The sequence below is a fragment of the Nesoenas mayeri genome (genome assembly GCF_963082525.1).
Source record: "Nesoenas mayeri genome assembly, chromosome: 3".
Lineage (NCBI taxonomy): Eukaryota > Metazoa > Chordata > Aves > Columbiformes > Columbidae > Nesoenas > Nesoenas mayeri.
The window spans coordinates 89,259,701-89,286,667 of record NC_137544.1 but is presented as its reverse complement, the minus strand read 5'-3'; the positions used below and the strand labels follow the sequence as shown (position 1 = coordinate 89,286,667).

The window sequence follows — 26,967 nt, the reverse complement described above, 5'->3', positions numbered from 1 at the left end:
CCATCAGGGAGGACTTTTAACTCCTTTTCTTTCCTGTAATGTGCATTCTAAAATGGGGAGGCAGGAGTTTTGTACTGTTCTGTCTTCAAGTGGAGTGGTTAAGGAAGCCTGGTCCTGAAAAAGGTACAAAAATAAGTTACCGAGAAAGAAATGAGAGGAGTGCTCCTACAAGAAGGGCTAAAATAGGTTTAATAACCATGGGAGTGCTTTCACTCTCAAATATGGACACCTTTTCAAAATAGTGGTGAAGAGAACAGGAGAAATTCAACCAGGCCAGAAAGCAGTAGTTTTCAGGAAAAAATACTTTTTTGTTGCTTGTTTGGGTTTGGTTTTGTTGTTGTTTGTTTGTGGTGGTTTATGTTTGGTTGATTTTTTGTTTTGGTTTGGTTTGGTTTTTTGTGGGTTTTTTGGTTTTTTGTTTGTTTGTTTTGGTTGTTGTTTTGTTTTGGTTTGTTTTTCCTGTTCAGGGATGAGTTCTTTTAATGGGGCAGAAGCAGAAATGAAGCCTGAATATTTAGCTGGGCTTTTTGATTTAACCTTCCTTACATTCTGAGGAACTTTCACCATGAGTGCAACAGGGGCAGCATTTCTAACAAAGCAAGTTCCCAATGTGGGATTTCCTGGGGCAAGTAAAGCTGTGCAGAGCTCACAAACAACCCACAGGTGCCCAAAACAGAGCATTTTCTCAGGGGGATTGAAAACCAGGTGAGTTGTCCTGCCTGTGCACCTTGGAGAGGAGAGAGATGTAGGAACGTGTGTGTGAGGTTGCCACTGGCACCTTTGGTGCTGCAGAGGGGGAAGACCAGGCCTGGGGAGGGCTTGCCTCAGCTCCTTATTCTTCTGCTCTTGTGGCACCGCTAGGAAATGGAAACTGAGATAGCTTGCTCCTGGCAGAAAGGCCAGGACTGTTCTTAGAGGCCTTCTTATCTAACAACAAAACTGTTTGGATCAAGAAGTGTAGTGTGTTGCTTAAAGGCTGGTGGAAAGATTGTACGTCCAAGACAGACTGCTCCTGCCTTTAAGTTTAGCAGCAGCTGTGGTGTTAGCACAGCTGGAATCAAACTTACTGCAGCTGCTGATGGCTGAAGTTGGGCCTCTCCCCAGGTAACCTTTGCTGTCCAACTGATCTGGTCAGTGAGGGTGTCCTCTCTGTCTTCCACACAATCCCAAGCCTTTCTTACAAATTCTTTCATGATAAAATGTTTTGAGGAAGCATACCTGGGATTTTTGAGTTGTTTCATCTGACCATTTCTGAACTCCTTGCTAGGGCTGTTTGGAAATACTGTGTGATATTAACTCCTGTGGTTACTGGTGATGACCAGAGCCAGGGAGATGATGGCCAAGGCCACTAGTGTTTCTGCCCAGTCCCTTGGCGTTGTTCCATACGTGCTGATATTTAGTATGTCTGGAGATTTCACAGGTCTGTTTTTGACTAGATGGAAATAATGACATTTGCTCAGTTAAGCAGTTTGAATACTACCTAATGTGTCATTTTGTCCGGTTCATCATTCTAAGTCTTAAATTTATGTCAAAACTTTATTCTTTGCCTGCTGCAGCCTATCAGGACTAGCTAGCGTGATTTTCGCTTGAGATGCAATTTTGCAGCTGATTTTTTTTTCCCCCTCCTCACTTTTTAAACTTTGTGAACACAGTGTGACCAGAAAGTAGTTTTGATTGTGTCATTTCACTGGAGAGAAAGTTCACTGTATGTCCAAGAACCTTGTAGCTTTCTTCAGTTTTCTTAGCTGACTATTAGGTGTCTGTATGTGGTTAAACAAGAGCACAGTGAAGGTAGTTCCTTTAATTATTTTGATCCAATTTTTGCTGTTTTGTTTTATGATATTATGCAGCTGGCATCTGTCAATGTTATTACATTGGCTTTCTATAAAATGTTAATTTCATTGTGATATAGTAGGTGAAAAGACACCAGACTTGACAGAGTTTGGATGATGACGTTTGTGGACATTTTTAAGTAGTGCCTGAACGAAGTATCTGCTAGCTGATTATGTTGGTAAACTTTTGGTGTTCTGGGGTACTGTCATAAGGATTGGTTCAGTTACTGCATGTTTCACTTAAGGTGTTGAAATATTTTCCAGAAGTAGCAGAGTAGTTTCAGCTGTGCTTTACAGGTATAGAAAACAGAGATATAACATGATAATTTGAAAGTCATGGGCTAAAGACAGCAGTGGGACTCCCTGCTCCTAGACCTTGCCGTAATCAGCAGTGTTCTGGTGTTGACCATAGTGATGTTTTAAAGATGCTTGGTATAGACTTAAATTAGTAGCTACTACTGGAATACAGTTCATAATATTTCGTTTGATACCTAAAGTGATCAGCCCTCATTCTGGAACACAAAAGCTCACTACTTCCTGAAAAACATGTTGTTCTAGAATATGTTACACCATGCTTTAAAAAAAAAATCGTAAATACAAAAAACTTTTAATAATTACTTTATGACAGTTAATAAAGACATTATTAAAATTCTGGATATTTTTATGCAGGCTTGAACAGGTGGAATGTTTAGGATCATGTGCGCTCTTTCAGTCCTGCTGTGTAGTATTTATCATCTTTTATCTGAGACAAGCTTTTTGGAAGTATTGTGTTGTATGGATTTGGGCAAGAAGACCTTGTTGGAAATGTGCTTGAAAGAGACATCACAAAACATAATTGTACACAGCAATACTGTGGTTTTGCTATTAATAAGTTGTTATGTCTTGCAGATGAAGGTTGTTAGGGAGACAAGCAGACATGCAGAGTTTCATCAACTTTTAGTTCTCATGTCTTGAAATGCAGAGACCCTCATGTGTGGGATACATATATTTCATTTATCTGAGGGCTGTAGTGAGATGGGGTGGTTCTGGATCATTCTGGAAAGTGAAGAGGCATGGAATTGAAAAAGCTGCTTCCTATGCGGCATAAAAAGCCTGAAGCACCTGTTGCAAAGAGGCTGTATCTTTAAATGCACATGAAAAAGGATAGTACAGTTTCATGGAATTAAGGATGTGGAGCTTAATCTCCAAACAGCCATTTTGACCATAAAGGCAAAGTCTTGTTCTATTGTCCCTGGAATAATAATTATCGGTTGAGTTCAAAGTTAATATTTATACACCAAGTTGATAGTGAGGATAACTGTTAAAATATTTACTATTTCATTGTTTCCATTACAGGAATTGCAGAGTTCAGGAAGAGGACACTTTCTACTGGAACATGCTGCTCCCTTCTCAGCTTTTTTGACGGACAGCTTTGGGCGTCAGCACAACTACTTGCGAATTTCTTTGACTGAGAAATGCAACCTCAGGTGTAAGCATCTGCTTTTTTCCTTCCACAAAGCTCTTACATAACATATTGTGCACAGGCCAAGAATTGAGATTGAGTACTTACTGCTCTATTGGCTCTGTGCTGTTTCTTTTCTTCACAAAGTAAAGGTAAAAGATAGAGACTGGTTTGAGGCTGAGCTGTTGATAGGATGGGGAAGCAGGAGCAAGCCTAGGGGTCTGGCAGAGACAGATGAGAGTGACAGGTCTTTCATTAGACTTGGTGTGTTGTCATACCCAAAGTGTGTGATAACCGTGAGAACTCGTACCTAGGTATTCCCACAGTTACATCTGTGAAGTTTGTGGCATTGTCCCAGTGCTTTCCAGTTCGCTTTGGTGCCTCTGTTGGAATGCAGATTACAAAGAAACAAGATCAGCTTTCCCTTCCAAGTGTAATTTTGAGGCATGTCAAATGAGTCTTGAGTTTTCTTTTGAAGGAAAAGAGGAAATTGTTAGGAGATTGCTTGTAAGATTTGTTGTATAATTTTACCTGTATTTCAGAAAAGCAAAGTCATTTGACATCCACTAAAGACAATTGCTCTTGGGGCATTTTTTCCTGTCAGATTAACTGCAGCTGTTTATTTTTTTCCCATGTATGTCTGTATTCTTTGTTTCAGGTCAGTATTGTATGCCAGAGGAAGGTGTTCAGCTGACTCCTAAATCAGAGCTACTTACTGCTCAGGAGATAATCACCCTAGCCAAACTGTTTGTGAAAGAAGGTGTAGAGAAGATCCGACTGACAGGAGGAGAGCCACTTATCCGACCCGATGTGGTCGATATTGTTGGTGAGTTCCCAATAAATACAGTGTGTTTCAAAGTGACTTGCTATATATTGATCCGAGAACTATGCTTATAGCTTTCTACTAATACAGTCCAGCAACCCGAATAATAAAATGATGGTGCATTTTCCCAACATTTTGAAATGCAAGATAGTTCCTTTCAGAAAACTTCCAGTTCTGCCCTGCTGTTTGGATGGAACTTATATCTTTTAATATTCTAACATCTGAACTTAGCATTGTCTTCATATTTAACATCTACTGGAGTAGTTTGCAGTAATGCAGCTTTGGGGTGAAAAATCAAGAATTGACGTGACCAGATCCTCACTGAGGAGAAGCAGCTGATATGTGCTTATAAACAAAACAAGTTTTCTTTGGGATTTTTTGGGGGTTTTATTTTTGTGTTTTTGTCTCCTTGATAACAGATGCCCCTTTCTTATCTGTGTTTAATAAGGAATGGTGGAAATTCCTGTGCTTTTACAGTTATTGATGAAGACTATTATTTGAAGGGAAGATAAAGGACTGCATAATTTTTAGAAGTCTGTCTCCTTCAGTTGCATTGTGTTGACAGAGTTTGCTGTTACTTTGTGGTGCACATGTTTGGCACCAACAGAAAAGTCAAAACTAAAAAGATTGCATGTAACATCTATGGGAAAATGCATTGAAGGGAAAACAAGCCCAAAAATGTCTTCTGCAGAATTTAAGTCAGGCACCTATATTGAAGCCATCTTAGCACAATGTACTGGTTTGGGCTGGGATAGAGTTAAACTGGATTTCGAGGTGTTTTATAGAAGCTGGGTACAATATCTCAGGTGCTGAATAGGGTTGAGATTTAAGTTAGGTTTGTTTTCAGCAAACCTTTCTCTTAACCATAAATGGTTTATGAAATACTAATAAAGGTCAAAAATATTAGTGCTTGATTACTGTCACTGGGTTTTCTAACACTCAAGCTCAAACTTTTTTTTGTTTCAAGGAAGAAATGTGATTTTAAGCTACTGTAGGAGACCGTGTTATTCAGAGACCTGCTACGGTTCTTTAGATTATTTCAAATCTTTTAATGTATGCACATACATAAACTGACTCAGCAACTAACACTTGCTGAAAGCTAAATCATGTCCTGGCAGCTACTGAAAACATATGGTTGAGACTTTTCTGAAGCAGCTGATAGTGGAATATAGAATCCATCTCCTTGAGATACTCAAAGTTAGCACTGGATTCAAGCTGTGTGATAGCTGTTTATTATTAATAGTCTGAGAGGTACAGATCTCCACTTAGAAAACAGTTTTTCATGGGGTGGGGGACAGATGGTTGGATGACTTTCTGTAGCAACATACACATTTCAAGAGTGAAGTGGAGAATATGTAAGCAACTTGTCTGTTTGAGAAGATGCTCTTAATCCTAAAGGAAAAAAATAAATATAAAAGGGTTTGCTTGATGGCATGAGCCTGACAAACAAGCTTTTAGTTTCATGCTATTGAATTATAGCATCTGTTCTGTTTCCTTTTCTACTTGATAGTTTTATCAGTTGCTGTTGCTTGTGCTGTTTGTTGCTAAATCAGTGACTAAAGATCAGCAAACATATGTAGTACAGGTACAAGGTGAGTTACGAAGTTATGAAATCTCTTCAATCCCCTTTGAATTTAGAGGTCAACAAGCCAAGAAACCCAGCAACTGCAACTGTTCCACTTTTTGGCTTCCAAAGATAAAGCAGAGTGTACTAACTGGTCCTTTTTAACTTTAGTGTTAAGTCCCTAATTTCTCACAATTGGTTTCTGTCCAGTTTGTTCTTACAGGTGGTTCGACATATTAGTGTATTTCTAGTGCCTCATCCTGTATCTTGTCCTGCCTGATGAGGAAGAAGATGCATTGAGAACAGCTGCTCCCTGCACTAACTGACCCAATCAGCTGGTGCTACTTTTTTAAGTTTACCATTTTAGGTTGCAAACACGGCTTTGGTTTTATTCTACGTCTTTATCCATTTTACATTTCTAACAATGAAGCCTGTATGGTAGCTAGTCTTTTTTTCTCTGTTGTTAGGAGGTTGAGCATTCTGTGTGTTCTGAGGCTGTAACTAAAAGCAGTGGTGTTCCTGTGCTACCCTCTGGCAGCAGAGGATATCCTATGTTCTCATAAAGACTAGGCTGCTCGTGGTAGTTAGCGTTAAGTAATTTTTTATATACTTGCATAAGTAGAACTCATCCTTCAGAAAAAGGGTATTCCTGGTCATGAATTCTGAGACGTGAATGCCAGAAAAATCTAGTTCTTTGTAACAAAAGAGCAGTCTTTACTACCTCAGTTTCCAAATGTCTTTACAGGGCTCCTAATCATGTTGCAAAATGCATCTTTGGTGTGACCTGGCTTGTCCTATTCCAGAGTTTTGGGCCCAGTTTAGGGTGAATATTTTGAGAATAGCTGGGAAATTAGATAAAGCAGAAGTAAAACCCTTATCAAGAGGAACAAATAGAAGTAAAATAAGGAGAAGCAAAGGGATTATGAAATATTTGTGCTGTAATTAAAGCTGCCTCAAGAGTAAGGGTTCTTCAAATATTTTTCAACTAATTAGGGTGGGGGCTCTGAGAGAAGGGAGGAGGGAAAATAAGAAAATTACTTTGCCATTGCTCTGCTTCTGCAAGTGGCTTATGAGTTTTTTTCCTGTTTGTTATTGTTCTGGTAACTGGAGGTTTGAAACTCTGCCCTCTGGAGATCTGGTATTTTGGGGTTTTCTGCATTTGGGCTGAGAGGGCAGCTCTTTTCTAAATCTTAATCTCATGTTATTAACTGTTTCTTATGTGGTTTTCTTTTGCTGGCCATTTTTTAGTGTCTTGTGTAAGCTCTTTTCAATTGGCTAGGCTACCAGTGTGAGTCATGGAAATATTTCAGTTCTCAAGTGCAAGTGTTTTGTCCATTCAGTGTTGTTGCCTTGGATTCTCTGTAGTGGTCTAATATGTTGACCTTTTTCTGTTTATTTAGGCATATATGTGGTATTTCTTTCAGTAGTGTAAAGTCACTGCTGCTGGCAGCTCCCTCTGAGTTAGGATGGTTTTTTGGTAGAGCAGGATAAATGTTGCTAGATAAACAGCTAGTTCACGTGTCAGGTGTGAAAGGGATGGCTTGCTGCTTATTGTTGTTGCACAACACAGAATTTGGTTTGCAAAGCAAGATTGAGGGAAAGAAGGTAAACAAAAACAATAAAATAGCTATTCACTCTAAGAAATGGAGAACAAAATTGGTGTTCTTTATAATCAGTGTTCTTTATAATCGATTTTGCATGCAATAAATGATTGTGTTTTGTACATTCTGAAATGGCTTTGTGCTAAAATGTGTCTCATAAACCAAGACATCTGGAAGAAGGCTGAAGCAGTGACTTGTCCATGTTTTCCTCACACCCTCAGTGATATTTTCTTTTATTGTTTCACAAATCTTCATTTGGATTTTCTTTTAAAGTATTCTTTTTACTTTTTATTTTCCTAGGGCAACTGAACAAGCTAGAAGGGCTGAAAACCATTGCTGTCACAACCAACGGGATCAACTTGGCCAGATTACTGCCACGACTGAAGGAGGCAGGACTAAATGCTGTTAACATTAGCCTGGATACTTTGGTCCCAGCTAAGTTTGAGTTCATTGTCCGGAGGAAAGGTACAGGCTTGTCTTCTAAGGCAACTGTGTTAATACTTGCAGTAATGTTGTGAATTGTTTGGTGTGCCTTTCGCTCTCAATTACTTTGGAAGGGGAGTCTATTGCCATCCTTCTGAGGTTAGGAAGAATCTAGTCAAACCTAGCTGATTTTCTAGTGACTCTCTTCCCTTCTGTCTACAACTCTTAGGCAGGTAGAGACCCTTGCAGCTGGTGGAGTAGAAGATGCTCAGCTCACCACAGTCAGTGGGACTGTGACTACAGTTGCCAGTAGCTGGCTGGTTACTGGTTAGTCATGGATGTCAAGAGGATTCTCCAAATCTGGTGTTGATCTTGCATGCTGCTCTTCTTCAACACTGTTCAAAAAACAGCTGGGAACTAAGATGCCGCAAGAAATGAACTTCCTGTCGTGAACAGTGGCCGTTTCTTGAAGTTATACTTGGGGTATGCTTGCAGTGGTCTCACTTGTGATTAGTGATGTTCCATGCCTCCACTACCTTTTAATAGGAGTGAACATAAATCGTGACAGAGTTAATTTGAGGATAGGTGCAAGCTTTGGAACTTTTCTCTGATTGAGCTGTTCTAGGAACTCCAAACAAAGTTTCAAAAATCCTTGGCTGTGCTCAGTATTACAGATTCTTGTTTAAATGAATCTGAAAGCTCATCATGAAGCTCATCTTCATGGTTGGGCTTCCTTCCAACCTGAAACTAATTAGATCTTGTATCATTCTGTTTCTGTCCAGTAATGTAACTTAGGCAGTCTGTTAACATCTAATTCAGACAAAACCTCCAAATAGCCACTAGATGGTAGAACAACGCAAGAGAAAAGTAGGGCGAGGAATGTAGAAATCTTGGCTGCTCTGAGAAATCATTCAGTGTTTGAATCATTCTGCTATCAAACTGAAGTTCTGCTGACAGGTACAGGAAGTTGTCCTTGTCTATAGTCTCTCTGGGAGCACCTCTTGAGGTTTCTACATCACGGTGCAGAAGTCTGTTCCTGTCACAAAGCTGATTGGAGCATTATCCTGCCAGCATAGGCAGTTGCATTAATCTGGTTGTGTCATGGCACAATTGGCTTCCAGAGAAATATCTGGGAGTATCTAATTGCAAGCAGGTGTTGACTGTTTTCTTTGCTTCTGCTTTTTGCATTTGAATATTGCCTGTTTTGTGACATTCACTGGAAACAAGCACTTTATTCACTACTGAAGGAGCAAACCTGATCCTCAGTACTGGAGCCCATATTATTCAATATATTCATCAATGATATGGAGGGAATAGAGTGTACTATCAGCAAGTTTGCTGATGACACCAAGCTGGGAGGAGTGGCTGACACGCCAGAAGGCTGTGCTGCCATTCAGCCAGACCTGGACAGGCTGGAGAGTTGGGCGGGGAAAAATTTAATGAAATACAACAAGGGCAAGTGTAGAGTATTGCATCTGGGCAGGAACAACCTCAGGTTCCAGTATAAGTTGGGGAATGACCTATTAGAGAGCAGCGTAAGGGAAAGGGACCTGAGTGTTCCGGTGGACAGCAGGATGACCATGAGTCAGCACTGTGCCCTTGTGGCCAGGAAGGCCAATGGCAGCCTGGGGTGTATTAGAAGGGAGGTGGTTAGTAGGTCAAGAGAGGTTATCCTTCCCCTCTACTCTGTCCTGGTGAGACCCCATCTGGAGTATTGTGTCCAGTTCTGGGCCCCTCAGTTCAAGAAGGACAGGGAACTGCTGGAGAGGGTCCAGTGCAGGGCAACAAAGATGATGAAGGGAGTGGAGCATCTCTCTTATGAGGAAAGGCTGAGGGAGCTGGGTCTCTCTAGCTTGGAGAAGAGGAGACTGAGGGGTGACCTCATTAATGTTTACAAATATATAAAGGGTGAGTGTCATGAGGATGGAGCCAGGCTCTTCTCAGTGACAACCAAGGATAGAACAAGGGGTAATGGGTTCAAACTGGAATACAAGAGGTTCCACTTAAATTTGAGAAGAAACTACTTCTCAGTGAGAGTAACAGAACACTGGAACAGGCTGCCCAGGGGGATTGTGGAGTCTCCTACTCTGGAGACATTCAAAACCCGCCTGGACACCGTCCTATGTAACCTCATCTGAGTATTCCTGCTTGGGCAGGGGGATTGGACTAGATGATCTTTCAAGGTCCCTTCCAATCCCTAACATTCTTTGATGCTGTGATTCCAGCTCCCTAAATTATATGGCCACAGCTCTTTATATCTGATTGGAAGCTGGTAGGAACCTGCTTATAAAGTAATTTGAAAGTTGTTGCGGGGTGAGGGTAACTTTTATATAAATAAATGTTCTCTTTTCCTCCTTCCCCTTAAAAGTAAAATAGGTCTTTACCCACAAAGAGAGAAAGTGCTCAGCTGAATAGCACAAAGAATGAACAGAGGAGTTTCTGTGACTCAATATTTTTAAGGAGGAGAATAAGTTCCTTATCATAGATTTTTTTTTTTTTTTTTTTTTTAAGTGGAGCTCAGGTAAAAATAATAATACTGAGTTTGTGTTGTGTTTTTTGTTGTGGTTTTGTGGGGTTTTTTGTTTGTGTGTTGTTTTTTTTTTCCTTTTGTCTAGGGCTGAAATTATGTAAAAAATACTTTATTGTTTTTGAGGGTTTTTTGTTTAATAGGAGATTTCCAAGTATGGAATGAGCAGAGAATAAAGTGCCTACCCTACTGTTCTACGCTGTCTCCTGTGGCAGTTCCAGAGGCAACAAGATATAGCTCCTCTTAAGGTGAGAGGGATTCCTGGTCTTAGATTCCTACAGGCTGGTAACTTCTGTAGAAAGTAAAGGTGACACCTGATTATGGAGCTAACCAGGAAATTGAGAAACTTGGAATCAATTTTTCTGTTCCTTTGGAAACTCATTCTGGGGTTTTAAGAAGAGGCTGGAACATTGTTCTCTTTGCAGGTGGCCTGCGTTATGCCTGCTTTTATTCCCAAATAGTTGGGGTGGAGGGAATGACTGTGAGATGATCAGAGATTTCCCTGCTGTATGAAAACACATTAGAGGATAAAAGTATTTCTACTTTTCCCCATCATACCCCATTCTAAGGGATAAATAAATGGAAACTACTTTCTAGCAGGTAGCCAGTCTAACCTGTTTCACAGCCTGTCCCTTCTTTGTTCAGTACAAGGAAAATGAGATAATATTGTACTGTAATTGGATCATTAAACATTGACTTGAAGCCTTTCTTCTTGTAAGGATTAAAGGTTGGGGGCTGTTGTCCCACATAGGATTGTTCTGGATGTGTCTAAAGTTCTCTGTGCTTCTAAGTTGGCTAAAGTTACGATTTCAGAAGAAATTTAAAAAGATGAAAATACTGAGATTTTCCATTGGGGGGAAGAGTTGTCATTTTAAAATTTTGAACAAAAACTTAGAGAGCTTCTATGCCTTGACACTATTATATTTCCTGAAACAATTAAATCTAGTATTCATATATGCTCTAATATTTAGAAGTTTTCTGGGTTTTTTCTTTTTGTTGTTCCATTACCACACGAGAACTTTGATCTAGAAAGGATGTTTCAGTAAGTATGGCAATACACATGAACATGCTTTTCATAAAGAAAAAAACAGTTAATGTCAAAATAGGAAATATGGTTACAGATTTTTGGTTTTTTAATGTTACAAATTTTTATTTTAAATAATCACCCTGCCCCCAAAATCTTTTCATGCAAAAAAGATATAATCATTGTTGATCAGAATAGCGTCTTCTTTTCCTTTTTTTTTTTTTGTTGTTGTAGAGGTTTTTGATAGCTGTTCTAAACCACACTCTTATGGTAGCGTGGCAGGAGGTAAGAGGCAGAACTGGGAGGGATGCTGAGTTGGATGCATTGTAAGCTGTAATCCTGTTCCGTACCTCTACAGCGAGCTGAACCCAAGTGTGCAAGTATTCCAATATGCAGAGTTTTTTATCTACTGCTTGCTAGTGATTGCCTGCTCACCTTTTTAGTGAAGTTCAGTTTCACCTTTCTACAATCCTTAAGTTGCACATAAGCTTTACTAAGCTGTTGGGGAGCTTTTTGATCCCTTTCGTGGCTCTGGGATGTGCTTACAGCGGTGTGTCATTATCTCTGTTGCCACATTCAGCCTGCAAACTTGCTTAATTGAAATAGAAGTATCACCAGGGCTGCAAACTTCCTGAGCACATGCAGAACAAGTAGGTAGTGAAGGAGAAGGGTGACAAGTTATAAGTTCAAACAGTTGCTTGCAAGTGTTAGTTTGCTGTCTTCTCCTTGCTCATCACCTCTCTCTTTGCAGCCAGGACTGTATTAGGGTCTGCTTATAAAAAAGTTAGCATCTTCTGCTTTCCTGTGTTTATGCTTTATAATGCCTTTATCAGCCAGAAAGCAGTTAAAGCATCCTGTCTTTTTTATTTTTCCCCTCATGTTAAATGCATCCAATATGAAGTATGCACAGATTATTACTAAGTTATTGTTTATTTCTGGTAAAACACCTACAGATTAATGCAGGTGTGAGCTCTTCACTAGAGGATCTGAGTTTCCAGTAGATAAAAGATAGGGGAAAGGAGGTTGATGGACCTACATGGAAAGACATATGACTAGGAACAGCACAGGGGTTGTCAGCACAAACTTCTGGAAGATGTTACCCTTTTGCTTGCATGTGTAAAGTATTTGCTGTTGAAGCCTACAGGTTTGGAAGAAGGAGCACAATCCCATACAGCGTTTGGTCTCTCACACCTGAGTTCAGAGTGCAGAGCAGGAGAACTTAGTCTGGTACCTGACAGGGCAGGAGAGACATTCACAAACTGGGCTGGCAGCTGAGCATGCAGCTCACCAGAAATGTGTACCCAGAGCTCGGTAGCTTCTGTCTCCTTCTTACTCCCATCACCCTGCTTCTCTGCCAGCTAGTAAGTGTGCCAAGGAAGGAATAATCTGTCAAATGTAAAACTGGTATCATGATGCAGGGTCTTAACTTCGTTTAAAGTTGACAGAAGGTGTGGCTTGAATGGGATGATTAAGAGGCTTTCCTAAAGGCCTTTGGAATTCCAAAATTGCATTGTCACTTTATTTTTTCTTCCAAATTTAGGTGGTATGTGCAGGGGTGAATATACTTGCCCTAAATTAACCGTAGCTCTTTGGGAGCAGCTGACAAGTGTAGGCCACTCTAAATGGCAGAGTGAGGCCAGGCACTTCATTCCTTGAAGCCACTGCAGTTATTGACATCTTTCATTTGTCTTCAAGGTTCAAAAGCCAACTGAATTGCTTGCCTAAATGCTCTAATTCCCCCCCTGCCCCCATGTTATGCTCACCAACTTTACATGTTTAGTCATAAAAATTACCATTATGTAAAATGCTGCCTGTGATTTTCAAACTAATGGATAGTCAGTAGCTCTGGGAAGCCAATTACACCTGTAGCCAGGGATGGACAGGGAATCGAGGGGCTTTTGTTTGTTCTTAACCCCATTCCCCTCCATACTCACTTTAGATAGATCTTTAAAAATTTACTTTGCAATATTGCTGTCTGGCTGAGAACAGTGAGATTCTACCATTTTGGCAAAGACACATGTGCCATTATTATCAAATAAACATTAATTTAACATTCATCACTGCATCTGGAGGCAGTTCACAAATGCTTGCCACTCTCTTTCAGAACATGACACAAGGCAAAGCTGAGTATGGAGCAGTGGAGAATCATATGCAAACGATAGATTGATGTCCAAATATGCAGAAAAGCATACCAATATTTTGACTACTCAGGTACCCATTAAAAAATGTGTTTTGGTGACTTGACCACAGTAACACTGGCAGCCTCTGGGTAGGGTGTGTGGGGTGTGCATGTAGCACTGAAGTCTCTTTACTTGCAGCTCTTCTTAATTGCAGCCCTGTCTGTGGAATCAGATTGGTTTCTCTTTGTCATCTTTTTGTCTTGTACTAAATAACCTCCTTTTACGTTCTGTTTTTATACAAGAAAAATATTTTTTTAATTCTTTTTATATCTTAGGCTTTCATAAGGTAATGGAAGGAATCCACAAAGCCACTGAACTTGGCTACCATCCTGTCAAGGTAAAGCCAGTGTTTATTTACTCTGGAACTGTTGTGTGTTACCATAAATGGTGGTGAAAGATACAGCTCGCCTGATGAGGAATTTATTATTTCCCCCACCTCTGTGAATAACTTCTGGTAAGACTGAAGAAAAATTTTAGTAGACTGAAGATCACATCAAGATGTGATGTGTGAAATTCATATTATCTCCTCTTGCAGCTGAGGGTGCTGGTTCACTGTGGCACCAAACCTATTGACAACTTTACTGTAAGCTCCAGGGTGGTCCAGCTCTGTACTTGCCTCTTCCTGCCCCCTCTATTGATTTGGCACTTGTCTGACCCAGCTGTGAACTGGGCCAAGGGAGTTAACAGACAGAAAACTACCCTGCAGCAAGACATTCATTTATTCCTGGTTTACCTCCTTCAGCTGCTGTCAGCAGGCTCTGAGTGCCAGTGTGAGGGAGGGAGGGAAAGGGAGTCCTCCTCTGGGGGGTTGCAGGTAAACCAGCTCAGCTCTAACATGAAACCTCAGCCCAACTCAGCTGTTTGCAGTTCTGCACCTGTGGTTCTCTTCAGTTTCACCAGTGCTTTGGAAGATGTGCAAGGGTTTTAGGCTATAGAGTTATGAAAAACACTTGAAATTAAACTAGGTTTAAGCTTTCCAGATTGATCTTGATAATCATGATGCACAATGTTTGGACATACTATCTGCCTTGCTAACAGGGAGTGTTTTAGCAACTGCACAGCTCTCTGTTGTTCTTCATGTAAAGCAGAGAGTACCTGAGGCTCCAGTGTAAATATTATTTATGAGAAATGTGCATAAAAGCTAGTCATCCTGCAGCCCATGTTTATGGAGTGTGCTGTGAACACTTCCTGGTGTGGGACATTTGTGTGACATCTGCCAAAAAGAGTACTCTAGAAGGTACCCTCTTAGCACTGTTAAAGAATCCATATAACCTTGGACTGGAGAGTGGAATTGTCATTTTAGACAGTAAAAACCGCCATACCTTAGGTGGGTAAGGACTGTGAAACCTTGTGTAAGAGGGCAGAAAGTCATACTCTTCTCACTAATTTCAGGGACCTGCTTTTCTTGCAGGTAAATTGTGTGGTGATGCGAGGCTTCAATGAGGATGAGCTGCTGGACTTTGTGGATTTCACAAAGGATCTGCCCCTTGATGTGCGGTTCATAGAATACATGCCCTTTGATGGTACGCAGTCCTGTTTTGGGATTCTTCATGGCATGGAGTGTGCCTTGGACATAGGTGACTCTGGTTGATGGTTGTTCACCCTATGGGCTTGTCTCTGGAAGTTTTGGTGAGCTCTTTTTGGGAATTAGGAATTTAGTTTTGTGTTGTATCTTTTGCAGCTTATCTGTCTTCCCCAGATATACTAGAAAAGGATTAGCAGCAGGGTTAGTTGGGGCTGGGACACCTACAAGGAACACTGAGATTTGTTGAGAATGTAAAGGTGGTTCTCTGCTAATTAAAACAATAAAATCCACAGTATATAGTTATGCTGATTTTATTAATTCTAGGCAATAAATGGAACTTCAAGAAGATGGTGAGCTACAAAGAAATGCTTGATACAATTAAGCAGCGATGGCCTGAATTGGAGAAATTGCCCTGCGAAGCTTCCAGCACAGCCAAGGTGGTGTTAGAAAAGAAACATGTGAAATTTACCCCCATTCTTTCCTTACCCTAAAGCCCCAAATTCTTCTGAGTTGAGCATTTAAGTTTGACAAGCAAAATAAAAATGCTCCTTGTAGTAATTCTGGGATTTTGGTCGAGCTGCCTGCATGTGGTTTGACTCTTACTAAACGCTGGTCATAGTCTTTACCTTTGGAAATACAATGTGTTTACTAGGTGCTCGGACAGGTATAAAGAATGGCAGACTTATATCCTTTATTTGAAACATATATATCCAGCTTTTGAAACTTTTGTCAGTCCATGTCTGTCTATGACTCCAGGTTAAGAAGCCTGATGAAACAGGTGTTCAGTGAAATAACAGTATTGCTTTAGAGTGTGCAGGGTTACATGGGGGATTTCTAGTGTACATGAATCTGTGGTGCATGGCTGCCTCAGTAAGAGCATGCCTACTGCCATCACCTGTGAGTTGTTAACTACAAGAGCAAATATTTAACAAGTTTGTGAATTTCCAGGAACAGGGCACAATAGATTGGAACCCCTGACAAACCTGATTTTGCTTTTTTCTGTCATGTGACATTAGAACTCAAGAAAATCTTATGTGAAAATATCTTCTAGTCTTCAGGCAAGTGGAGCTTTAAAAAGGATTTGTTTATATTTTACTTTTTTTCTTTTTCTTCCCCTCTGTGTTTCTTTAGAGTTATAAGGTGCCACATTTCCAGGGACAGATCAGCTTTATCACCTCCATGTCGGAGCACTTCTGTGGATCCTGCAATCGGCTGAGGATAACAGCAGATGGGAACCTAAAGGTTGGTAGTGAAACACAATTCTCTTTGCTTTCATGCAGTGAAAGTTGTGTTGAAATTCTTCCTTTAAAAGTAGCTTGAATGTAAAGTAGGATGGAAAGGCACATAATTATTACCAGCTAATTCCGGTTTATCTGTCCTGTACGTATTCTTGTTCAAGCTTATTGGGCTGTTAGGGAGATGTTACATCACCTTTTTTTGGTTTCTCCGTTTTGCTAACATAATGAACCTTGGTTGTAAAACATGGTTGCAAGGCCAGTAAATATAAACATTTATTTTAATCTTTGCTTCAAAATCATCTTAAACATGAGAAAAGCAGATTATTTCCCATTAAAAAGGATCCAAGCAGCTATAAAGGCTTGGCTTTTGTGTTCCACAAGGATCCTGTCTTGTTTCACCAAACATCTTCTTGCAACTCTTCTCCTTCAAAAGCAGCCTGTACATTTGCTCAACGGCTGTAGAAGAGGGAGGGATAACCATTTCCTGCCACGTTGAAACTGGCAGTTTCTGGGGGAAAATTAAAGTTTTCAATTAAAAATTGGCACTTAGGCATTGTCACCTGATACAGACAACAGCTGTGCTACTGTCTACTGTCAGATGACTGAAGCAGCCTCAAGGCCCAAGCAGCTTCAGTCACATAGATGTCCCCGGCTGTCTGTGTCTGTGGGTACATGAAGAGAGAGAAAAGAAAACAACCTCCATAAATATTCTCTTTCTTGAGTAGGATAGGCCTCTTCAAAACTCTTTACTCTGAGGTTAGTATGATACACTTGTAAAAGCCGTTTATTTTATTCTATTCTTTCTCATTTCTCCTCTTTTGTTTCCTTGGTCTGACTGCAGGTGTGCCTTTTTGGGAATTCAGAAGTGTCCTTGAGAGATCACCTACGGTCAGGTGCCTCAGAGGAGCAGTTGGTTCAAATCATTGGAGCTGCTGTGGGCAGAAAAAAGAAACAGCATGCTGGTATGTTCATTGTACCTGAGAAGTAACGTCAGTGACTAGGGAAAACAATGTCTTGGTACTGCTGTGGAATGCATTGACTTGTGTCACGGAGGGACCCTGAAGTCAGTTTTAGGCAGACAAGGTCCAAAACAGGCTTTTATTCTGGCCGGAAGATTCTGGCAAAACAACCAAACAGAAACAGGGTTTATACAGTTAGTTAGCACTCCGGTAGCTTAAACTACAGGTTTGGATATCAGTTGAGGAAATTATTGGGGTGCAGCAAATGAGAATAACGATGCATGCGCACACTCACAAGAAACAAAGCCAGAGCTGTCTGACTCCAGGATACTACACTCGCCTGAATTAGGCAAGGAAATACACTTGCTTGTATAACAAGGACTACCCTTGCCTGAGTTCGGCAAGGAATTACAGTTGCCTGATGTGGCAAGGACATAGATTATCACTCACCCAAACGAGGAGGTGAGGTTCTTCCAATCCTGGGAAGTTTCCTTAGATGGTGTCCCAGTCTAAGGGGAGGGCTCATCAGCTTTAGCAGACCCGCGGCTCTGAGAAGACTATGTAAAGGGGATCCTTAGCGGGCACCCCATTTTATAGTCTGATCAGATCTGGCTGTGGGCATTCCAGAAGCTTCTTGCCTTCTCTAAGCTTCTTGAACTAAGGAAGGAATTTTCCTATCTGATAAGAGTATTGTCTGATACAAAGCTGGTAACACACCAGTCCTGGAGTTACTCCAAAATCTGGAGGTCAGTTTTGAGTCTTCTAATCTTCCACATGACCTAGAATCCAGATCGTCTAAAAGCCTTTCAGACTGACTTTTGTCTTCAAAGCAATACAAATGCCACTGCTCATGATAACAACAACAAAGCATAAAGCTAACCAAATATTGATGGAGTTGTACTAGATCCATCTTTTCTTAAATTAGTTTAACACATTTCTAGAAATGACATCTCTTTTTTGAGTATGCAGAAATGTGTAGCCACTCATTCAGTGCTATCCATAAGGTGTATCCACAAGGTGCATGATGATGCAGTTGCATCCTCAGGCTGTATGTCTCTTCTGAACTTATATTAACTATTAACTATATTTCAGTCACATCTGTACCTAACCATGTTTTAATAATCTGGCTGCAGCTGGGAGTGCTGACTTCTTGTACATGACCTGGCTTCATGATCATGGAATAGTCCCCTTTACATTAAAAATACACCTTGACCCTTTTGTTCTCTTGCAAATTCTACCAGAATATTAACAGCTGGTTTTGCTTTTTTTTTTTTTTCCATGATGTGTAAAACAAATTTAAAGGAAGCTTTTAAATCTGAACATAGAATAACTTGCAAAGTATGTTGATCTGACCCAGAGCCCTGTAAGCATTAGAAAAGGGGTAGAGAGATTGGTTCCTTTTCTTTTCGATCATTCATTTCTAATTGCTGGGGATGAGGGAATAAGAGTGGGGTTTTTTTTCCCCTCTAGTGAGGGCATTTTGCCATCAGTAGCATTTAGCTGATATTGTCTTTCCTCTTCCAATTTTTGTTAATCCCATATTGTCCTTTAGGCCTTGTGTGATTTGACTTCTTTGGACTGGAACACTGTTAACAGATTATCCATAGAACTAGTATAGTCAAATGCCATTGTTAAGAACCAAGATAGTCCCAAGTTGTTTGATTTCTGTAGTAGGTATATTGTAGTTCAGAGTCTGGAAGGCTTTCTGGGAAAGGGTTCTACAGTGCAATAGACCAATAGCTTCTAGATGCTTAGAGACTGTGGGAGCTGTGGTTTTAAATAACACCATGCCAGATTCCCCCTCCTTCAGCTCCCTCCATCTTTATGGTGCTTTGGTTTGCTTAGCATGCAGGTTGTACTGTGAAGAGCAGAAAAACTAAATGTATAAACCAGATGCATAACTTAAAAGGTAAAAAGCTAGGATTTTCATGTGTTCCTTGTTTTATTTCTAGGCATGTTTAACATTTCCCGGATGAAAAACCGGCCAATGATCCTGATTGGTGGGTGACAAATCAGTACGTAATAAACATACCATGATTTTGTTTGTTTTTTGTCTGTGGGGAATCAGAGTAGATTGGGCTTTTAAGTCTAACTGGTGTACAGTTCTGGTTAGGCAAAGAAATGGGTTTCTTAAAAGGCAGTTGTGGTTATAATTATGCTGAAGTAGAAGAGGAGGAAAGGCTTAATGTCCCCATCAAGCCTTATCCAATCTTCTGAGTGACAGGACTGGTTTTGCTTTCTTTAATTTTGAAAGGTCATTACATTTTCTAAAGGCATCACTAGTTTTTCCATCTATCATCTGCTTCCTTTGTCTTTAACAAGAATTGTACAACAACTAATAAGGCAGTTTGGAGTGAGTTTTATGAAATTGACCAAATTCTTGTATAAACATAAAAAATGCAGGATGGACTTTTATTTCTTGATTAAGAAATTCAACTTTGGTCGTAATCTGTAGAGCCAGTAACTTGACAGAAACACAAGTTTTCCCACCTTGCTGCTACTTTACTTCAGAATCTGAAAGTTGGGGTTTCATTCTTTTGAAATGTCCTATTACTGCTGCAGAGTGTCAAAACATAACCATGAAAACTTTAGTGTCTGGTACCTGGCCAGCCTTGTGGGCAAGAGCCTTTCCGCTCCATTTTGTGTCTGATTTCTCACATCTTCTTAAGTGTATTTTTACCTCCTGCATCCCTACATTTCCTGGTTTTGTAAGGGAGCAGTCTTCCCGAATACCCTTTTTTCTTCTGTAGGCTTAAGAAATGCTTGCAAGAATTACCACTGTGAGGTTAATTGGCAGTCGTTCTATTGTTTCTTATCAACAAGGGGAAAAAAAATGCAGCTAGGATGGAAGAGATGAACATTCTGTTTCGAACCTGGACTTTTTTCCTCCCAGTGAATGACCGCATTAATGTTTATAAATATAGAAAGGGTGAGTGTGTCATGAGGATGGAGCCAGGCTTTTTTTTTTTTTTCCAGAACACTGGAACAGGCTGCCCAGGGAGGTTGTGGAGTCTCCTTCTCTGGAAACATTTAAAACTTGCCAGGACACATTCCTGTGTAACCTCATCTAGGTGTTCCTGCTCTGGTGGGCAGATGGGACTAAGTGATCTTTTGAGGTCCCTCCCAATCCCTAACATTCTGTGATTCAGTGATGCTCTGGAGCAGGTTAGCTGCTCTGCAGCTTAAAGCATAGCTTTTAAAACAGGTACACCTTGGAGGAAAAGGTAACAGGTGCTTTGCTACAGATGATACAATAACTGCTCTTTTGGTTATTTTTAAACCAAAACCCTAGTGCCAGTCCTTCTGTTGCTTTCAGTGGGAAATAGGATCTTCAGAAGTCTTTTAGCATAGTTGCTGTTTTCACTGGGAATATTTTTCACTCTTTGCCACCCTTTAAAGGGCATCATTTTACATGTTGAGTTTTAGAGAGTACTTCACTTTCCTGTGCTCACCTATGTTTGTTCAATGGTGCAGGATTGTCTCTCTGCTTTTGCTCTTTTGTGTCTGGTCACTACTGCATTCCATTCCAGAAAAAGGAGGAAGGTGGACCTTTAAATAAAGTATGTATTGACCTGCAGCAAGAGAAAAACTTTTTTTTTTTAAAGAGAAAAAACCCCTACATTGAACTCTTGACAGCTCACAGGGACCTACATAATTTTTCAAGATGCCTTTGAAAAAATCTCCACATTCCAAAGTTAGCATTTATAGCAATGTTTTGATGCCTACAGATCAGATCCACCCAATTTCCTTTTGAAAAGTGCTTTATCATTGTCTGACATGTAGTGAAAGAGGCAGCCTGTCCAGCTGTTCCTTGTCCCTTTGAGACTAAGTGCTGGCAGTCACTGCATCAGTGGAGAGACTGAAGACGAGTGGAGAGTATCCCACTATGACCCATGGGGAATCATTAGATTTCCTAATTGTGTTTTGAGTTACTTACAGACTTCAAATAATGTTGGCGTGCAAGCAATCAGTGTGTGGGGGGGTGTGTGCATAGAATTGATTTAATGAATGCTGTGGAAATTACTAATTGGTTTTTCTGGTCCCCATGAGCCAAACCTGGCTTCTTCCCTGCACTGCTGTAGTCTGAGCCTTTGCTAGATGGTTTGTATCCTATTTCCCTTAATCAAAATTCTCCTTTTGGCAGGTTGCTCTCCTCATGGGTTCACTTAAGTTATGGGAATTTCCTCCTTAAATGAAGTATCTCCTGCTTTCTTTTCCTCCCAAGGTTGTGCTAGTTGGAAGCAGACACAATTAAACTTCACGTGCAGTAATAGAATATAAGGAGAAGCAGTTTGTGAGGTGATTTCACTTGTGTTACACATACCAAACCAGTATCTATTTTTTCTGTAGGTATATGGGCAATTTAGGTGAATACAAGGATAACTAGGTACAACTTGAAGAAAATGTAGGTTGTTAGGAAAAGCATGCATTACTGTCTCTTTCTGTCTTTTTACTTACCACTCCAGCAAGCAGTACTTTACTTTCCTGTGCTCACCTATGTTTGTTCACCCTGTGGAAGCAAATATGTGTCTGCCTTTGCAGACCAGCTTCACCGGAAGACAAGGCACCTTGCCAGGGGTTTATCTTCAACTTCAAAGCTAATTAAGGAATCAGGAAGAATGGAAGAATGGTTCCTGGATTTTAAAAGGAATATTCAGGTTAGACCTCCTGTATAAAGAGAGAAGGAAAGAAAGGAATGATAAGCACAATTTTCTGTGCTTTGCTGAAGCAGAGCAATGTTGCACGAAAAACGCTTATATCCATTTAATCCCCTTCCTCTGAGGGTAGACAAGTTACCACTAAATTTGCAGGAATCTTACTTTCAGTGGATAGACCACCAGCTATAGACCAAAGAGGGTCTTTGCTTCCATTCAGATTATTGCAGTGATTTAAAAATATATAATTAAAATTATGGTTGATATAAACTTCAGTAATGGGTACTCGGAGGGTACTCTGGATCAAAAATGGGGCAAGTGCTAAGTCTTGTTACAGCGGAGGCTGGGACTAACATGGGAGAGATTGGTTTGATTGTCCACATTGTGTCCATTATCGTCGTATGGACAGTCCAGGGTAATTTGTGTAGCTCTGGGCAGCAGAGACAGCTCAGCAAGGCGCAGAGGGGCCAGGAAGCTGCTTTGATTCACCTGTGGGCAGTCTCAAAACTTGTGAGTGAGGGAGTCCCTGAATATTAGCGCTACCAAAGGAGGTTATTGAGCAAAATCTAATTCCAAGTTCTCAGAGCAAACAGAACAGGAGCTCTAGGAAAAATAAAAACATGCTTATCAATGAGGCTATTAAACTAGGGCTTAGACACTTACCTCTATACTGCTTTCTCTTTACTTACAAAACAAATCACTTTTTATGTGAAAAAGACTTCTTCTGTCTTAACACTTGGCATTTAGCCCTGTGCAAATGCCAAAACCAAGGGATTAAATGGTCGAAAGGGGCAGGAGGGCTCACTACCTCTCTGCCAGTTGGGAGCTTTGCCAGCTCAACTTGGAACATACTTCTGAGTAGTCTGTCAATGAGAGGAGCGTGGTTTTTCCAGTGCTTAAACTTCAGCTGTCATTAACTTCATAAGAGCTGGCAGTTATAAGTGAGGTTCCAATCACAGAGCCACCCTCTGAGCTCATAGTGCAGTGGCAGATGCCCTGCTTCTGGTCCCTGCTGTCCTCAAGTGCTGGCATGACCCTTCCCTGCAGAAGGAGATCAAAGCAGAAGTGCAGCCACCTGTGCTGGGAGGAAGGTGTTTGAAAAGGCAGAGTTGAGAATCCGAGTGCAAGAATATCCTAGTAACCCTGCCAGGCTTTCAAAAGACAAACGCTGCTGGGACAATCCCAAACATATTGTGACTTGCCGTTCTTCAGAACTGATGTTCCTATAAGATTTCTTGGCTGCTCTAAGTGTTGATAGTTTGAAAGCAAGTAGTTTCTTCTTGTCAGGGACCTTGAAATAAGTGATTTGAGTCTTGGGGTTTGTAATAACAAACCAGCAAATGCAGGGAACTGATGAGAGAAAAGAGAGAGAGCTTGAGGAGGAAAAGTGCGTATTCACAGGTTTACTGAGGTTTTTGCAATATCAAAAGTCCCAAGCAGGGTTATCAGCTACTGCAGACTTAGCTTAGCTTTCCAGTTAGTAAGATATATTCTCATGTTACTTTTTTTTTTTCCCCAGAGGCTGCTTTGATGTCATTCCCACTATGCCAAGATGCCCTACAGAATGCCCCAAATTCAAAAGAGTGGGGCCATACACTTCGCTACTTGCCAGCTTTGAAAGCAAGTTTACTCAAACAAATGGGAATAGCATTAATGAAAAATAAGCTTGCAGGGCAACTTTTCCTGCCAGGATCTCACCCAGAGCAACAATGGCACATAATGACAGGAATTCTACAAACCCAGCTCAGAGGCTACTGCGTCTTCCAGAAGGACTTGATTTCTACATTTGACACAAAGTGCCTTGAGGCTTCTCCCACTGGCCAAGTTTCTGTGGACTCTCTGTCCAAAGAGTCAAGTCCAGCATCTGAATTCTGTACCAGGGATTTGGGATCTTGCACCAAGGTACCTCGTGCCTCTGACAACTTAACTCACGCTGATGAGGAAGGACGGGCCATGATGGTTGATGTTGGAGAGAAGCCAGATTCAAGAAGAAGTGCTGTTGCTGGTGCTGTGGTCCGCCTGGGTGAAAAGGCATTTGAGATGGTGAGGCAGAACCAGCTAAAGAAAGGGGATGTGCTGGCAGTAGCCCAGATTGCAGGAATTCAGGCAGCCAAGCTGACCAGCCAGTTGATCCCGTTGTGTCACAACATCCCCCTCAACCATGTAGAGGTGTCTCTGAGCCTAGATGAGGCCAGATATGCAGTGGTGATTCGCAGCTCCTGTCAGACCTGGGGGAGGACAGGTGTGGAGATGGAAGCTCTCACAGCTGCCAGCCTGGCTGCTCTGACTGTGTATGACATGTGCAAAGCAGTTACTCATGACATTGTGATCGAAGAGGTGAAGTTGCTTAGTAAGACAGGTGGGCAGAGGGGAGACTTCTCAAGGGTCTAGATCAAGAGTCACCTCCTCCAGGTGACCACTGCTCATGTTCAGGCTCTTACAGAACTACTTTTGCTCAGCTGGTTGCTGTGGAAACCTCACCAGTTGTACCGTACAACAACCCGGTGACTCCAGTCTTGCCTTACCCTGGCAGGTTCCTCCTGAGTGAACACTTATCCCTATTGGTAACCACGTGTCTTTTTTAGAGGACAGACTTCTCCACTCTGCCAATACCTTCATTTTAGTGTCCTCACCATGAGCTTGAGCAAAGATTGCAAGATACACCACAGAGGTTTGTTGGATTTATTTTTGCCCTTCTTGCTGTGAAGTATTCACAGCTGCTGTCATCACACCATGCAACCATAAACTCTGGAAATGAAGCAAGTGCTAAAAGTGCTGTTATTTGGCAACTATTTTTAAGTCAAGGATTAAGATTTCAGAGTTGTGTCTGTCCCTCTGTCACCCTTAGTTGAATTTAGAAGGTGACAAGGAGAAGGACATAGCTCAAGCACTTTACTATACAGCAGAGATTATAACTGTGGAAGAGCCAGGGTCAGAGGGGCAGCTCCCATCCCTTTGCATTGCTGCTGCTTCACTTGCCTGCAAGTGGGAAATGTCCACATATCAGTTTCGAAAGAAAAGATGGCAGCTGCCCAGCAGTCTGCCTTGAGCCCTCTGTAAAACATTATGTGGAAACAGAGGACTTCTGGGTTTGGAAGAATTATTTTGCTGACCTGAAATATACTTCTACAGTGTTAGAAGCATGTTCCAGCATTTTGACCTTAGCGCTCAAATACCTTGAAACCCTGTGTCTGCATGCATAAGAGCTTAATTGTGCCATGCATGGAAATAGGTGTCAGCTCTCCCCTACTTTAGAAATAGATGTCACACCAAGCCACGGAAGGCTGCATGATTTTTCATCCTATAGTGCAACTCCTAGTAACCAGCAGCCTGCGTAATCCTGGCAGATAAAACAACCTTTACAACTAGTAGCCACTTGGAAGAGTAAGGTAGTTACTATTGCCTCAGACAGATTGTTTTCCTGCATATTCCTCTGATTTGCTTTCATGAAGTTGTCTGGCCTCAAACATATGAACATCCCCATAAATGCACCAGTGGCCGCTGTCATGTAGCATTAAATAGCTTGATAACGACCATCCTAGACAAGATATTACTCAACATTGTTTTTCTAATATTGATGGATTATTTTAAAGTATTAATTTAAATGCTCTAAACAGAGTATTTTCAACTTGGGTTTACTTGTTTTCTGATGCTAATGGCTAATGTGAAGTCACATACTATTCAAGGTGCTCCCTCTCCATACGCACAGAGTTGAAGACAGCTCTAATAACGTCAAAGAGGCTACCAAAAATGTATCTTAAACTTTACAAGTAGCTGCTTGTCATGAAATAAGGTTAAATTACTGTGGGCATCAGTAAAGCGCACACCACACTGTCATGCACATCCTGCTCACTTAAAGTACTCACAGGTCTAAGATGAGCAGGCAGTAGGTTTTAGTACAAGTGTCTTTGCTTATCCTTTACAAATCTTACACATTACTTACTGCAGAAGGCACTTTTTCCATTGAAGGTGAATTTGAGTCTTTATTCATTGTCACTGTGAGAAAAGGCACGTACAATGACCCACATAGCAGCTCCACCTGAAATGGAAATGAGTCTGGAAAGCTTGGTGCCCAAACTCTGTAAATGTTTGTACACCTGCATTCACTGTTACTGTCAAGATTCCCTTGATATCATTGATTTGCCTGTAAGTTAATAGTAGGGGCACTCCTGCTCCTTCCCAGGAGTGTACCCAGCACACCAGTAATAAGCATCAATCACAGCTGATCCCGCAAACACAAGAGACCTTTTTTATCTGTGGAGCTGCTATGGCAATAGCACAAATGTTTCCCTGGCTCAGTGTGGAAACAAATTGTCAGGAAAAGGAAGCACGTCTGTAACCTGCCAAGTTAACTGATTTACACAAGCGCTTTACTCCCCCCACCATTCACAACAGGCCCTGCCCTCCCTGCCTTCACACAATCTCTAGATATTTGAAAACTAACAGGACATACTCAGTAGTAATAAAACAATGCTTTGAGGCATATGATTCTTTGGCTTCTGAGAAGTTTGCCGTCATACTGAAAAGCTCTCACAAAGGTCTCAAGACCGTACAAGGGAGTACAGAGCACATGAACAACTGCCACGCACATCTTAATACGCACATTTCACTACATTCTTGGGGTGAGAGTGGCTGGAAGCATTGGGCAAACAGACGTTGGTGCCATTTTATGCTCATGTTACATTGTCAAGTCTTGAAACTATGCACATTTATGGATAATGAACCAAGTGTGATCAACAGAACATTTTACAAGAGAAATGAGCTGATAGGACTGTGTGTTTCAGTGGTGCTGGGTGGGCAATGATGTAATAAATGTTGATGAACTGACTGCTTTTTAGGAGGCTTCCTTTTTTTCGTCCACTGCATTTTTAATAAATACTAATTGTAATGAAGTATGTTTCTTCTTGTTTTGGATGCCCTTTTTATTCACTCAGAGGAACATCTCTGCTTTAATCAACGAGCTTCCATTAATAGTTAACTCAGGATGAGCAACAAGACAGACTTTTAAGTTGCAGTGATTAGTCAGAAATTAGCAAGGAATCAGTCACAAAAATATATTACTATAAGGAATCTGATAGTTCTTTTTTGCTGTTGTTGAGTGAAACTCATCTCTATCTGGCTGTTCTTAAACTGAGTAATCCTCTAGGCTTAAGCATTGTAATTTATCATCTCTCA

At 40.9% G+C, this 26,967-nt stretch overlaps 1 protein-coding gene across 2 annotated transcripts in view; it reads left to right on the top strand.

Moving 5' to 3' along the window:
- Positions 1–26,646, top strand: part of MOCS1 (molybdenum cofactor synthesis 1) — a 31,485-nt gene extending 4,839 nt beyond the window's left edge. Inside the window, exons 2-11 of one of the 2 annotated variants that reach the window (XM_080341899.1) lie at positions 3,168–3,300; positions 3,932–4,099; positions 7,562–7,726; positions 13,691–13,752; positions 14,827–14,938; positions 15,265–15,377; positions 16,072–16,182; positions 17,020–17,140; positions 19,090–19,137; positions 23,312–26,646. In XM_080341899.1, the coding sequence (XP_080198025.1) occupies positions 3,943–4,099; positions 7,562–7,726; positions 13,691–13,752; positions 14,827–14,938; positions 15,265–15,377; positions 16,072–16,182; positions 17,020–17,140; positions 19,090–19,137; positions 23,312–24,183 (1,761 nt within the window). In that variant the 5' untranslated portion in view covers positions 3,168–3,300; positions 3,932–3,942 and the 3' untranslated portion in view covers positions 24,184–26,646. Of the gene's footprint in view, positions 1–3,167; positions 3,301–3,931; positions 4,100–7,561; positions 7,727–13,690; positions 13,753–14,826; positions 14,939–15,264; positions 15,378–16,071; positions 16,183–17,019; positions 17,141–19,089; positions 19,153–23,311 lie in introns of those variants that run through there. The other variant, XM_080341898.1, reaches the window with a different exon arrangement.
- Positions 26,647–26,967: the final 321 nt, after the last annotated feature.